Below are 16,448 nucleotides of genomic sequence, written 5' to 3'. Positions count from 1 at the left end.
CAATTACTACCTTGCAAGTCATGTAGTGCTGAGAGTTATTACCAATCTGTTAAATGCATAGTAGGTATCTTCATACATATAGTCACGTCTATGTTCCTTGCGAGGTAAACAGAGCTGTCTCGAAAAGATTGGAATGCCATGTTTAGCTGTAGTAGGCTACATATATAAAAAAAACATAATATTTGCAAAGTTACTTCCAAGTGTAGTGTGAGTGCATTGTTTTATGATGACAGTGAGAAGAAGTATTTATTATGAGCCTGATAATGATCCCCTTCATTAAGTAGTTGATTGAATGAACAAAAAAATTTGCCGTACTAAGTTATGAATCTTCAATTTCTTTTGTTTTTTTTTAACCCATATAACACAATTTATGTCATATATGTAAGTTAATATAATATTTAATCCCAGCGAGAAGAATAGAATTTAATAATAGAATAATAGAGGTTGTGGGGATTGCTTGATTGCTTAATTTCTTTAAAACTATGATAGGATTTTTATCAATTCAAAACTTTATTGTAAGTAAAATAATGTTCATACAATGGACCAAAATAATTTCTTATGCAGTACAGTATGTATCAGTCAACATGTATATATTTTTTAAAAATAAATCAAGATTATTATATTATGAATTCATTCAATTCAATAGTTCATTAGAAAATAAATTCTATTTTTGTTTATGTGGAATAAAATAAAACAAATTAGCAATTTTTAGGGCTTGGCTGTTGAGATTAAATAAAAGTGTCTCTAAGTGTATTATGAAATCAATTAATGGTGCATCTAATTTAGTCTAAATAAGTTGTAAACAAAATAGCTACATAATGACCTACATATATATGTATATAAACTGGTTGATCAAAATGTCCAGAGTAGTTGCGGAGATCGGGTGTTGCACTTGGGACTGGAAAACCTGTGTTGCAGGTCATTGATCCCTGACTGGTAACACATAATATGTGTGATATATAAACAGTAAATACTCTTACAATATGACTTAAATTTTACATTGTTATCACATCAGTTCATTTCAAACGAACATCGGTTACCATTCATGTCACATATTTTTTTGCTTTAGCTTGTAAGAAGAAGCTTGACTTGGTGTCAAAATAGTGATACAGATATTTATTTTATATTGTGAAAGTCTTATATAAATCCTCATATTATGTATGTTATAATATCAAATTGTGAATGTTGATATTAACTTTGATATTTAATTAAATCATAATATAGACACATGCTTTTAGATAGGCACAAAGGCCTCTGTGTTTTAAAATATTGGGAATCTGGAAGAGTAACATAAAACAGATTTGAAGAGTATGTAATATTAACAATGATATTATGTTTTAGCACCAACTGGTTGAACAACTCTCTTAATCCTTAAATATATATGTATATTATATTGGTATTATACCTGGTGATCCTACATACTGGTAAATAGCAAGTTCTCATAATAATTGTATGATCCCAGAATGGCTCACAGACAATCAGATCCTTCCTTATCACCCGAAGGCTCTCCAATAAGACAGAGCAGAAACCATAAACATAGTAAAAAGAAAATATCAGTCTCATCTAGTGATTCAGGTAGCAATGGATCTCTTAGTGGACGCAGGAGGACTAAAGCTAGGCGCCAAGCTTTTATTAAGAATAGAATAGAATAGATTTATTTTCAAAATTGGATACAAGGTATCACTTATTGACGTCACATAACTTAAATCTAATTATAACTACTACCGCTTCCAAAGCGCATGTGTAGAGGAAGCGGCGGAACAAACTACACTGCAGCATTTTCATAGGACGTCAATTTACAAATATAGATCTCTTAAATCTGAATCGTGGACGAGTGCACATTGTCTACATTAAAAACATGTATGAATGTAAAACTGACTATGTCAATACGAATATTTCGTCAAATAAAATAAATATAAAATAAAATATGTACATACTGTACAAATTATGTCAAGATCATGTCAAAAATACAAGCATTTAAGAGGCCATTATGTCCAGCTCGGGCCACACATGTTTATCATTAATATAATCATCCGTGCTGTAATAGGCTTTCAACAAAGCTCAACTTTAATATACTGTTTGAATTTTCTATCATTCATTTCAAGAACACCGTTTGGTAATTTATTATAAAATCTTATACAATTAATCAGAAATGATTTCCCTACCTTAGCCAGCCGATGTGCTGGGATCGACAACTTGTAATTGTTCCGCAGTGATCTACTAGTACATTCACCTACTTTTTTGAAAGAGTAAGTTTTTCCTAACATGCATGATGTTATCGAATATGTATTGGGAGGGCAAAGTTAAAATATTTAGGTTTTTGAAAAAAAACTCTAAGGGAATCTCTTTGTTTAAGACCGTAGATATATCGAATTGCCCTTTTTTGTAAAATGAAAATAGTTTGTATGTCTGCTGCTGATCCCCAAAGCAGTAGACCATATGACATTAAACTATGAAAATAACTAAAATATACTAGCTTAGCAGTTGCCACATCCGTCAAATGCCTAATACGACGAATAGCGTATGCTGCAGAACTAAGCCTTTTAGAAAGTTTTAAAATGTGAGCATGCCATTTCAAAATTGAATCTAATGTTATTCCTAAGAAAGTAGTACTATCAACAAAATCTAATCTTTTACTACTTATACTAATATCCACATTTGCCTGCCGCACATTGGGAAGTGTAAACTTAATGCATTGGGTCTTATTTGCATTTAACAGTAAGTTGTTGATTGTAAACCAGTTAGAGATGGCGGCTAAAGTGCTATTCACATCATCACAGATTTCGCTACGGCGGTTCATTTTAAAAATTAGTGACGTATCATCTGCAAACAACACGATGCCAGTCTGTTTCTTAATCATGCAAGGCAGGTCGTTGATATATATCAGAAAGAGAAAAGGTCCCAAAATGGAACCTTGCGGTACCCCAATTTTTACCGTCGCTCCTTTCGATTTTGTATTATTTAAATCTACCGTCTGTAATCTATCACTAAGATATGATTTAATTAGTTCAACGGCAGCAGTATCGAACCCGTAATGAACGAGCTTGAGCAGAAGAGTTCTATGATCTACGCAATCAAATGCTTTGGTCAGATCGCAAAACACTCCGATGGCATCCTGTGAGTCTTCCCATGCATTGAGAATATGAGTGACAAGAGCCACACCTGCATCTGTTGTACATTTCCCCTCAGTAAAGCCGTATTGCTGACTATGAAATAATTTATTAGACTTTAAGTAACGCTGCATTTGATTAAGCATGATTCTCTCGAACACCTTGCTCAAAATTGGTAAAATTGAGATTGGTCTATAATTACCAGGATCTGATTTTTCACCTTTCTTGAATAATGGAATTAGTTTACTATACTTCATTAAATTTGGAAATATCCCTTGGTCAACACAATTATTGAATATATATGCTAAGTCCCCAGCTATAATATTTATAATATGACATATCACAACAGCCGACATACCCCAATAATCCTCAGACTTTTTCAGATTAAGTTCTTTAAAGGTATTAATAATGTCAGTAGGGTCAATATTTAAGAATTTAAAATTGGAACTGCAAATGCTGACATTATTTTTAAGTAGTATTTCAGCTTCATTAGGGCATGAGTCAATATTAGAAGTTAATTCCAACGGTATATTTGTAAAAAAAATGTTCAAATAAATTTACTATTTCTGTTGTAGAGGTAATTTTCCTATCATTAAATTTAATTTCATTAATATTTTCTTTAAAATTACTTCTACCAGTTTCCTTGTTTATAACACTCCAGGTTTCCTTTGTTTTGTTAGGAGCATTACTTATTTTGTTTTTAATGAACAAAGATTTTGCATGTAGACATACTTTTTTGAAAATTTTTGAGTAATTCCTAACATGGTCTACGAAGCCGCTTTCAAATCGATACTGTTTTTGGGCATATACCTAAATCGTACAAAGTCTTTCTACTTTTGTAGATGCCAACAGTAGTAGTAGTATTTTAATGGTGTAACTGTAATTCCTGAATTTGATCCTAGCTCCAAGCAACAAACAATGAAGGAGTGGTTAAATAAGATAAATGAGTCGGCTCATATTTATGGCTGGTCAGAACGTCAAACCATTTTTTTATGCTCTTCCAAAATTAAGCGGATTGGCCAAAAGGTGGTACAGCGGACTTACAACAGTAAAGTATAGCTGGAGTGAGTGGCAGGAAAAATTAATTGAGGCATTCCCATGTGAACAGAATTTTGCTGAATCTTTGTCTGAGATGTTGGCTCGCAGGTCAAATAGGAATGAAACCCTTGAAGAATACTATTATAACAAAATAATGCTAATTAATAAATGTGGACTGACGAAGAAAAAGGCAGTCGATTGTATAACTCACGATATATACGACTATAACATTAGGATGAATGCACAAGGGGCAAATTTTGAAGGACACGAAGATTTTCTCAAATATTTCAGAAATATTAATACTAAAACAAATGTTATTATAGGAAAGTCTAATAGGTTCAATTATAATGGTTTTAAAGAAAACCAGTCAAGTGAAGATTACCTTTACAAAAGGTAAAGTGGAAGGCTCTCGACCACGCGGGAGGTCACCCATGCGATGGACCGACCAAATAAAGTCTGTGATTGGCGGTTCACTTAACGAGTGCAGCAGGATGACTTCCAGCAGGGAGAAATGGCTGGACATCGTAAGGCGCACATTGGCGCCCGCCTCCAACACTACATGATGACCACGACCACTCTGTCAAGAGTGACACGACTAAGAAGAAGACTCACACAACTAATGAATTTAAGCAGTACATTGAGTCGCTTGGGATAAAGTACATTTTGATCGCGGTGGCGTCCTCACATGCCAATGGACAAATAGAAAGACTCAATTGTTCTATTTTATCATCACCGACTGCTTTATGGCTTGGAGAAAATGACAAAGATTGGTGCAGTCATCTTTAAGTTAAGCTATAGGTATAGGTATGCCTCTCATAAATTATATTCAATGGAACAAGTGTAAATATAGAAGAAGGGGAATGACATGTATTAAATGTAGCCAAACCGATTCAACCTTTAATGTGGATAGAATACGTAATGAATCTAATAAAAGCATTTTGCTGAGTCAATGAAAAATTGAAACTAGATACGACTAACGTCGAAAGTCGTACACACAAAATAGATGATTTACTTAAAGATCAAAAGAAAGTAATAAGTTGGTGACTCCTTTCAGCGATCCATTTACGAGTTACAGTGGTACTTGATCACTATAGATAAGAGGAGAGTAGTGTAGAAGGATAGAGTTAATGAACAAAGTCTGTAAGTAGTTCAATTACATAAGAGAAATTTATTGAGAACTTCGCTGATCCTTACCACAAAAATGATAAATATTAATTCTATTTATATAAATATATATAACAAGACCATTATTATGTATTTACAAGTATCCATTCTATGCCCATCCCCATCAAGAGTCCTTAAGAGAGTTGTACGAGGACGCCCCACTGGAGAAGCTGTGATTGGCATTAACAGCCATGCTAAAAGAGGAAGCTCTAAAAGACCGACACACTGAGCGTGGTGTGAGCGGTGGTTCAGTTAATTATGAAAAGGACCTGTGCAAGGCTGACACACTGAGCGTGGTGTGAGCAGTAGTGCCAGGCAATGATGAAAGATAAAGCTGCTGACTATGGCCGACACACTGAGCGTGGTGTGAGCGGTAGTTCAGCTAATTAAGAGAAGGAACTGCACAAGGCCGACACACTGAGCGTGGTGTAAGCGGTAGTGCCAGTTGCCGTTGAAAGAGACCGACACACTGAGCGTGGTGTAAGCGGTGGTTCAGTTAATTATGAAAAGGACCTGTGCAAGGCTGACACACTGAGCGTGGTGTGAGCAGTAGTGCCAGGCAATGATGAAAGATAGTTGCTGACTATGGCCGACACACTGAGCGTGGTGTGAGCGGTGGTCCAGCTAATTAAGAGAAGGAACTGCACAAGGCCGACACACTGAGCGTGGTGTAAGCGGTAGTGCTAGTTGCCGTTGTAAGAGACCGACACACTGAGCGTGGTGTGAGCGGTGGTTCAGTTGATGAAGAGAAGGACCTGTGCAAGGCTGACACACTGAGCGTGGTGTGAGCAGTAGTGCCAGGCAATGATGAAAGATAAAGTTGCTGACTAAGGCCGACACACTGAGCGTGGTGTGAGCGGTACAGCCAGCAAAATCAATGTAAGTATTAATGTATTAATTTACATGGTCCTGAGATAACACGTTTTGGAACTATAACAAAAGCAAGTAGAAGTGTTAATTGTACCCAGTAATTGTGGTCATAATACATGATGTTCCTGCACCTCTCTTTAATTTAATTTAAGGTAATGAATGTGATGGCGTTGAGTCTTGACAAATTAGAATTGTTGCTGAAAATGTTGTGATATTGTAAGTAGAATAAAATCAAGTTCAACAAAATGGGTAAACTAAAAGTTTAAGAGCATCTTCTTTTATGTATTAATTATTAATTTAAATTTAAAATGTTATAATTTACAGAACATTAACTTCAATGCGGTTGCTCAATAAACAGCAACGATATGAGAATTAGCCTTAAACGGTAAGAGATGACAGGGTGATATGAATAATGTTCTAATATATATATATTATTTCAGCATATTCAATTTCTGAAGCAGAATCGAAGCAAATTTAAAAGCTCATTTGCATGCGTATTTTAACTACGGGATTGGGGATCCACAAAGTGAGGACACTATACATCTCAGGATGGCCGAATAGAAAACAGTATGATTCGGTTGCGAACTATTTATTGGTACTCAAATATTTTTAATATTTAAGATTGTAAAAGGTAAATTCTATTGATTTGTTTCAAAAGAACGTTTTTTGGTCGACTTCTGTTATAAAATTGTAGTCTTTATATAGTTGGAACTCGAGTAACTCAAGCACACTTTAAAAAATGTACTTCCTATACGTATACTTATTACTTATATGTATACTTTATCATATTGCTCTTCGAAAATTTGTGTGAAACGTAAATGAAATGATTATGATCATTGTTGTTCAACTGCTCGTCGGCAAATTGTAATCTAAATGTAAATGTAGTAGTCGATACTAAGGTCTCTTTTAATTTTTAGTTGTTGTATACTTTATCAAATTGTTCTTTAAAAATTTAAGTTTGTAAAAGGCAAATTCAATTGATTTGATTCAAAAGGATCATTGCTGATCGACTGCTTGTCGTCAAATTGTAATCTAAGCGAAGTAATTGATACTCAAGTTTCTTTTGAGTAGTTGATACTCAAGGCTCTTTAATATTTAATTGTTGTATACTTTATCACATTGTTCTTTAGAAATTTAAGTTAAAAGGTAAATTCAATTGATTTGATTCAAAAGGATCATTGCTGATCGACTGCTTGTCGTCAAATTGTAATCTAAGCGAAGTAATTGATACTCAAGTTTCTTTTGAGTAGTTGATACTCAAGGCGCTTTAATATTTAGTTGTTGTATACTTTATCACATTGTTCTTTAGAAATTTAAGTTAAAAGGTAAATTCAACTGATTTGATTCAACAGGATCATTTCTGATCGACTGCTTGTCGTCAAATTGTAATCTAAACGTAGTAATTGATACTCAAGTTTCTTTTGAGTAGTTGATACTCAAGGTTCTTTAATATTTAGTTGTTATATACTTTATCACATTGTTCTTTGGGACATTTAAGTTTGTAAAGGGTAAATTCAATGATTTGATTCAAAAGGATCATTGTTGATCGACTGCTTCTGGTTAAATTGTAATCTAAGTGTAGCTTGGTCTAGTCCACCCTTGAATTTTATGTTTTTCTTTTAATATAATTGTCTCAGGGCACACATGCATGCAACAGATGTAGTACATGTAATGTTAACCAAAATTTGAAGTATATATTTTACAATATTATATTTTAATAATAATAATAGTAAGTAATGTATAACTATAACAATACTAAGTATGTATCGGAGTTTCTGAACGTGCGTTAAATTATAGTTTTAAGATTTCTAAGTTCATGTCTGGGACAGACATTGTCTCAGGATGGCCGACTGTTAACATTTTAAAAATAGTAATTTATTGTCATGTGTTGGCAACACTGATTTGGCTTTTGACGTTGAGTTAGCCGCGTTTTTCGGTGTCATTGAAAAAAGGGGAATTCGAGCTACAAGAAGTATAAAGATGTATTATTGTAATTTATTAAAGAAGAACTGATAAAGGAATTCTGATTGTATCATTTAGTAAGTTAACAATATATATCAACATTACTATATTTCTAGTCGATTCACAGCAGGAATGACGAAAAAATTTTGTTAGATATTTCATTATTAAAATTGTTTCTTTACGTGTGCCATAGCAACGGTTGTCATGGTTAAAAAAAATGACAGAGATTATTTTAACTGTCAACTGTTTTTTTATTTTATTTCCATAATATAAGCAGGTACTATGAATTTGATTATTTCTCTCCTCTTTTCTCCTTCTGTCTTCTGTAGTGAATAACTAACTTTGCGACTATACTGCCTACAAAATTGTAACGTAATTGCAATTCCACTTTTTACTGGAAACTTTTAACAAGGGTCTGGAACAGAGAAGCTATGTAAACTTTTTCGAGCCATCGCTTTCATATTTCAATCAAATTGTTTTAATTGATTTTTTTTTATCAATTACGACGTTAAGACACAAAATAGAGATAGGTGATAGATTTAAATTGGTTCGTAAAATTAGGGAAAAATGTTTTAGGGACAATAAATTAATCGGCTTCAAAGCTTATAAAAAATTCTACTATTATAAGATTTTTCGCTGTTATAAATGGCTAAATAGGATAAACAACACTTGTAGTTTGGTATTTCTTTGCAAACACTGTTTTAGAGATTATTATAAGACGTTATAATCATTGAAATTGATTAATATGTTTTATTAGATAAACTTTATTTTCATTTATTTTATTCATGGTGTATAAAAAATCTAACCTTTTACCTAGTGATTTAAAGGAGTACATGTAGTAAAGTGGCGGTTCCTGCTTGGTTCGGACCACAGCAGTAGCACGCGATCGCGTGATATGGCAAAAGTACACTACAATTATCCACAGAATGACCCCTGTTCTTTCTAAACGCAAATGCTGAAATTAGATCGATGTAAATCAGGTCAGAATTTTTAGTCAAAAAAGTTAAGTCATTCTTTAACGCGTTTTGTTCGTTGTTCCACCACTGTCAGCTGGTGTCTATGGCGATATCTATATCTATGGCTGGTGTATATCCTTCCCACTCGTCCTGCCGAAATTCAATGTTGCGGATACTTTAGTCCCACTACATAGATTTGCGCTACTGGTACGGAGAAAATTCCTTAAACCTAAATTAACCTAAAGAGCTTTTAAGCTAAAATTAAGATATTTTGGATTTTCCGTGTGGTTCCCGGCATCAATAGAAAAATCTCTTTCCCATAGATGTCGTAAAAAGTGACTAAGAGATAGGCTTATATACTTTGAATTCCTCTTTTGGCGATGAGCTAGCAACCTGGTATTTGAATCTCAATTCTATCATTAAACCAAGCAGCTGAACGTGGCCATTCAGTCTTTTGATGACTGTTGGCTGTGTCTACCCCATGGGAGATATGGTCGTCCTTACATGTTATTTCGGATAGTGAAAAAGAACAATTGCAGCAAAAAATAACATACTAAGTAAATCACAAAGGTTTACTTAGTATGTTACACATAGCATTTAAGTAAGTAAGAATTAAACAACTAAACATACCTTTATTTTTATTTTCCAAAGGGAAATCTTTTTAAAGAATGTTCTTCCAAGTCTTCCCCCAGGAAATTGTGGGACTCGTAGCACCAAGTGCTCCAACCTTCTCACTTAAAACCCTCCCGTTCTTCCCATTTTGAGGGCATCATTTTTTTCTGTTGCAAATTAAAGTTTCAAAACACACTGAAACGATGGACCAGTCTTTAGTTGATTTAATGTTGTGACCGGGCAAAGACTGCCTGCGCCGCAGTTACGACATGGACGTTGGTAAGACATATATTTAATTGTAATAAATTAAAAATAATTTTAATAAATTTAATTTGCAATTCTATAGTATATAAGGACAAGAAGACTACTGCGAAAACAGAGTTTATACGCGGTCAGTCTGCAAAACTTCGCATTACTAACGCGACATTTCCATGCTCGTGACACGTAGCTCGTCCTTCTTCCCGCTAGATAATATTCATACTAAGAAAACAACTAATTGAGTTTGAAACGTGGCGAAACATCTAGATGTGGCTTTAATACACAAGCCACGTCTAGAACGTTCCATGTTTCGTCCCGAAAAATTTCATATACTTACATAAAAGCTTTTTGAACGTGAACAAACTAATTAAGAGTTTATTTGATTTACTGCGGAATTATACCTTTTTATATCCAAACTAGTATTAAAGCACGTAAAAATAGGTATAGTTAAAAACCCGAGGTAAAAGAGAAGCGCAATTTTTTTTCTAAAAATCAATCCCAAGATTCTGTAATCACTACAGCGTATAAAGCAAAGTGGCTTCCCGCTTCCCGCGTCTGTATGTATGTATGTTTATATCTTTAAAACTACACAACGTAAAAACAAAATGTAAAATAAGTGAATGTAAAAAATAAATGCTGTTAATGAGTATACAAAAAGATTCTGTTATAGATATATTTTGATATCAGATTTGCACCCGTGCAAAGCCGGGGCGGGTCGCTAGTCTGTAATAAACAGGGAAAATTAAAATTAGTATGAAAAAAAAATTTACGTAGATACGAGTAAAACAGCTAGAAATGAGATGGCATAGTTTTATTTTGTTGCAAAACCAGTGAATAAAGGATTTAAATTAAGTCAATGTATAAATTGAAGAGTGTTGTAACTCTGTCTACCTCGTGAGGGATAAAGACGCGATATGTGTACGTATGCGGTTATTAATAAGTTACCTTATCAGTACTATCTCAAAATTTTAAGTAGATATTTACAGCCGATTAAATAAAATAAATAAAGTTCTTATTTGATTTTGGGTTAACTTTAAGGCCTAAACGTCTTTGTTATTGGATGTTGTGAAAGAAATTGTGTATAGAAATTTTGTGACTGTTTGTGATCGACTGCGTGCTTTACACCACCCAGTCTAAAAACAGTTATAGAAGTTCTGGAAACAATTATATTTTAATTACATTGGTATAAAAAATACAACCGTAAAAGATCAAAAATACAGATTTGAAAACAGATTCTATAGTAGTACTTATACTTAAATGATTATAGCACCAATGTTTAGATAAAACACTCTTGTGCATTCTCTCAATTGCTTTTTGGCTTTTTCAGATCAACCAAAGCCGTAATGAGTGCGTAGGCACGTTGAAAATTTGAGGTAAGTTTCTTAGCCGTAATATTTTGTCGGTGAGAAGTAACCTGTAAAGCATCATATGTAATTTCAATATTCAGAAATTGCTCGGTTTGATTCCTCTTTGATCTGAGACTTACACTTACCAATTCATGTCACTAATGTTATAATGTAATTAAACCCAGACCTCAAAACCTCAGATGAATTGATATAGGTTTGATCAGGTAATAATATTGTTAATTATTACAAACAGCTTTATTGTTAAACGTTCAGTATGCCTTTGCATAAAATAATACTAAATTTATGTAAATTTAAATCAAACTTACATAAAAAGAATGATGAATAAAGCAAAAGGATCGTGGCAAGTAGAGAGATGTTATGCCAAGCAGAGTCTTTATCTTTCCACTTGCCACAACAGGTTCTACCTACCCCTGTGGGAAAGGGGGTGTTTTAATGTATGTCATCCTCCTAGCGTTAGCCCCGGTTACATATATCCTCATCTTTATGGAGAGAATTCTGTCAACACGATCCTGGAGTCGGTTAGTCAGGTTTTGACATGAATCCCTGAGTCTGACCGCCGCAATATCTAATTCATATTGAATCACACATTTAAATGCCTAAATGTTTAAGTGTCTGCTAGCTCTTTTATCATTTATAGTTTAGCAAACTATTTAACAATGCAATTAAATATGTATGTTTGTTAACTATTGACCTGTAATTAGCTCTTTTCTTTTCAGATAAAACTTCACTCAGGGCATGACGCCTAAAAAGAAAGCCGAAACACTCGGCAAAAGGTATCCGAAGACGGGGTATGATTCGGGGGGTGATTATGATGCTGACTATAGCGGTAGCAGTTGCTACCAACTGCCCACAGCACTGCGAGTGTAAATGGCGCAACGGGAAGGATGCTGTAATTTGCCACCGTGGTAGCTTTACCACCATACCTACTGGCTTACTATCCTCTACACAATTGCTCGATGTATCGGGAAATCGTTTTCCTACACTCAAAGACAATGTTTTTAACAATTCTGGCCTACTTAATCTTCAACGACTTTATCTCTCAAAATGTAATATACGAGTAGTTCAACAACGTGCATTTTGGGGACTGAAAAATCTAGTAGAATTGGACCTTACTCAGAATAAACTTACTAATATACCAACACTATCTTTCTCCTATATTAAAGATCTTAGAGATCTTAAATTAGATGGCAATCCGATCTCCATTTTAAGTGATGACGCCTTCGGCAACTTACGAGATCTAGTTCGGCTAACACTAAATTCCTGCCAAATATCTAAAATAGAATCGAAAAGTTTCCTTGGTCTAGAAAGTTCCTTACAGTATTTGGAATTAAGCAAAAATTTGCTAAAATTTATTAATGTCAATGTTTTAGCTCCATTAAGAGCTTTAAAAGAAGTGACTCTTTCAGAGAATCCCTGGGAGTGTACATGCCTTTTAAAACCAATGCGTGAATGGATGATAAAGAAAAATGTGCCAATAACAATCACGCCAGAATGTGCTCTACCACCACGTCTAAGATCACAACCGTGGAACCGAATTGATTTAGATGATTTTGCTTGTATTCCTGATGTAAAAGTTTTAAAACATAATGTTAAAGGGCTAGAGGGTAGCGATATAGTTCTTAGTTGTAAAGTATCCGGAATGCCTGCACCAAGAGTACGGTGGTATCGTACAGGTCGATTAATTGCTAATTTCACTTCAAATACTGGTAAAAGTTACGTCATTCATATTGAAGGTCAAACAAGTAATTTAACGATTAAATCAGCTGATATACATGATGCTGGGCTATATACATGCTACGCAGAAAACCGTGCAGGAAAAGGAGATGTTGATATAGAACTTACAATAGAAAAGTCATCAGACGTTCATTTTAAAATACAAGGGTTAATCGCAGGTATAACAATAACTGCTGTGATAATAGTTTGTTCTTGTTTAATAGGAGTATGCATACTCGAATCTAGAAAAGGGGGGCGATTAGATAGATTCAATGAGCAAATAGTGGTTACATATCAAAATGATGAAGTGAGATTGCACAATAATAAAAGAGACACTGAATTGACGATAACACCAACGGATATAAGTCGAAAGAGAGGTGATTATAGAAATGTGCCTTCCCATGATCCGGAAGACGGTTTATTTAGAAGTAATAATACACAAGATAATATAAGCTCTATAGTTACGCCTCTACTTCCAAGTATACACAGACCTCAGTATGAATCACGGAGTTACGTTCAAAAACCAGAAAATGATTTACACATACCACTGCACAGTCAAAGGTAAGATAAAGTCTAATAAAACTATCAATGACTTTCATATACTACCAAAAGATATACGTATAATCTTTAAATTAATGTATAATTTGCTATTGTTAAGTATTTAAAGTGCCACATTTAGCTATTACACAGACAGCAATAAGAGCAGATAATGTACTCGCCTTTTTTGAAATATGGCTGTATAATGTAATTTTGGATATCTTATTTTTAATTTTCCAAAAAGTTAAGAAGGTAAAACAAGTTATTCGTATCGTATTTTAAATCCATAATCGTACAGGATTAGCGAACTTTTACAACAACTTGTGTAGACATACTGTCACGTTATTACAAATTGAACTATTTGTAGACGAATTGTGTAATGGGTGAACTTATTAAAATAGTTCTCATTAATTTGTCCTATTAATTTGGAATATTTACCGAAAATGAAGCCAGGAATCGCTTTGTATAAAAATTCTATTTCATTGGCAGAATTGAAATAACGAAAAAAATAAGTTTTTTTTTATAGTAAGTTCTATGGATATACAATTTAAAGTGTTCAAGGTTTTAGATGACCAAACTAAAAAAAGAACTATATTTTGGAAATATATCACTTATGATTTACTTAAAAATGTATTAAAAAAAACAAATGTAATCCTAATTTTGAGTTTATACCTATCATTAATATTTGCGCGCCTGCATGCAGGTTGATTTATATGTAAAAAATATGTGAATCATGGAAATAAATTATTCTGTTCTATTCTAATAAAATAAAAATATTTGCCAATTAAAATAATATCTGACATTTTTTACTAAGTCAACACGCCATGGCAACCGTTACTATGGCGTGCATAAAGAAGGTTGTCTTCAATAGATTTTGTACATCACAGACAAATTAATGAATAACCTTTTCTTTTTCAGCGTGAACACAACTTCGCAACAACCACTCCTAGATAAATTAAACTTTCCGATGAAAATGACATCTGATTATTATAATAACAACTCGAAGTCATATAATCGTTCACAACCACATGGCATTTCGTACAGTCATATTTCTAATATCGAAAATGAAAGAAACTACCCTGACTTAATAGAAATGAATTCTTTTGAAATTCCATTTATGAGAGATGAGATTAAATATGAACCCCATTATTTCACGATTCGGCGACGAAAAGACGGTAGCAGCTGTAGTCCATTATTAAACAGCAGGCGAAATAGTTCTGGAGGTGATTCCAACAGTATTAATGAACGTTCTTTTACTAGAAACAGGCAGTCATCGTGGAACCGACGGTCAAATAGCTCGTCAGATCTCACCATAGGGAGTAACCGAAGTCGTCACAATCCTAGTCTACCTGCGTCACCTACTAGAGAGCGTTATTGCACACCGTCCGCTACACCTTTGTTAGACGTTTCGTCGCTCCATAAGTACTCTAGAGCTAATTATGCTAGAACTACAGAAGAGTTCGAATTCCGAGTGTTGCAATTAGAACATTTTTTGGATGAATATAGGACCATTGGTAGTCAATTATATACATCATCAAAAGAAACTAAAGACAATTTACAACGCTCCAGACCTATTGTAAGTGAAGAATCATCGATAATGAGAGGACAACCTTACGTAGCGAGGATGTCGCCATCTTTAGCCTTACCTGATGCCGCCTCTCCGCTGACACTCAATGCATCCGACCTAAGCCCTCAACCGGTCCCAGAAAAACGATCAATGTATCTTACTTAAGTACCATAGAGAAATATACAATTCGTTGGTGAGCTTAAATCTTTCTAATTAAAAATCTTCTCCGTCGGCCTAATTGGCCAAGTTTAACGACATTTCCAACAGAATTAGTGATTAAGGATGTTGACTGATGTTAACAGTATTTTATTAAGTGTTAGCTTATAAGTAACTAAAATTATGGACAATCCATCTCACTATATAGGGGATGTTAATATTTTAAGTAAGTAATAACAATGTTAAAATATTTGGAACTGAAGTCGAAGAAGCGACACAAAATTTGTTAACGAAATACATTTGACGTTGAAATAAACCAAATGAAATTTAAATCTTACTTATTTATTAATGGTATTTCCTGTATTCGTGTTTATACTATATTTATTATGTATAACTATTCAACTTGTAAGTTATTAGTGGATATGGGTTCGAACCCCACTGAAACCATACCAGTACTTAGCAAAGGTGATTTCAGTTTGAATAGTTTTCAGATATAAAATTTACAGGTTCTGATTGCAATACCTATAGATTTTACCGAAATTTCTTGTTAATGTTCTGTGGCTTTCGACACTACGTTTTCGTTTTCAGATAAGAACCCCTCCATTACATTCTTGTGGATGTGGTAAAAGGTGAGAAAAGAAAAAAAAATACGTAGAGGAGTAACCATAATGGTAAGCTGGGAGAGGTTATTCTGATAGAAATGGTACTTAAGTCCACCATAATCATAAATACATAGGAACCTAACGGGACGAATTTACTCCAAATATGCCAAATATCATCAAAACAGCTGAATACTAAAGTAACCAACAAAAAATAAATATATTGAAGTATGTTTTAGCAGATTAATAGACAACACCTAACATTGACTTAATTTCCTTCAAAATATTCCCACGGAACAGGCCGAAAGAAAAATGATAATCAGTCGACAAAATATAGGTATCAATTAAAAAAAAAAAACAGAATTAAAATGAACTATCGAGCGGACTACGTCCTAGTACGTCCAAACATAGTCTAATAAGTAATAAATCTGGCACAACATGTGGGTAAAATAGGACATAAAATATATTCATATAATCACGTCCATGCGGGGTAAACAGAGCCAATAGTCATCAAAAGACCGACTCATCCAATTCCCTAT

General features: G+C 33.9%; 1 protein-coding gene across 1 annotated transcript in view; it reads left to right on the top strand.

Moving 5' to 3' along the window:
- Positions 1–15,489, top strand: part of LOC106139863 (uncharacterized) — a 32,969-nt gene extending 17,480 nt beyond the window's left edge. The window contains exons 2-4 of the mRNA XM_060947816.1: positions 11,298–11,343; positions 12,054–13,611; positions 14,506–15,489. Of these exons, the coding sequence (XP_060803799.1) occupies positions 12,128–13,611; positions 14,506–15,319 (2,298 nt within the window). The 5' untranslated portion in view covers positions 11,298–11,343; positions 12,054–12,127 and the 3' untranslated portion in view covers positions 15,320–15,489. The remainder of the gene's footprint in view (positions 1–11,297; positions 11,344–12,053; positions 13,612–14,505) is intronic.
- Positions 15,490–16,448: the final 959 nt, after the last annotated feature.

This window comes from Amyelois transitella, chromosome 14 (genome assembly GCF_032362555.1).
Source record: "Amyelois transitella isolate CPQ chromosome 14, ilAmyTran1.1, whole genome shotgun sequence".
Lineage (NCBI taxonomy): Eukaryota > Metazoa > Arthropoda > Insecta > Lepidoptera > Pyralidae > Amyelois > Amyelois transitella.
Note: the sequence above shows the minus strand (reverse complement) of the source record. Positions and strands in the feature narration are given on the sequence as shown.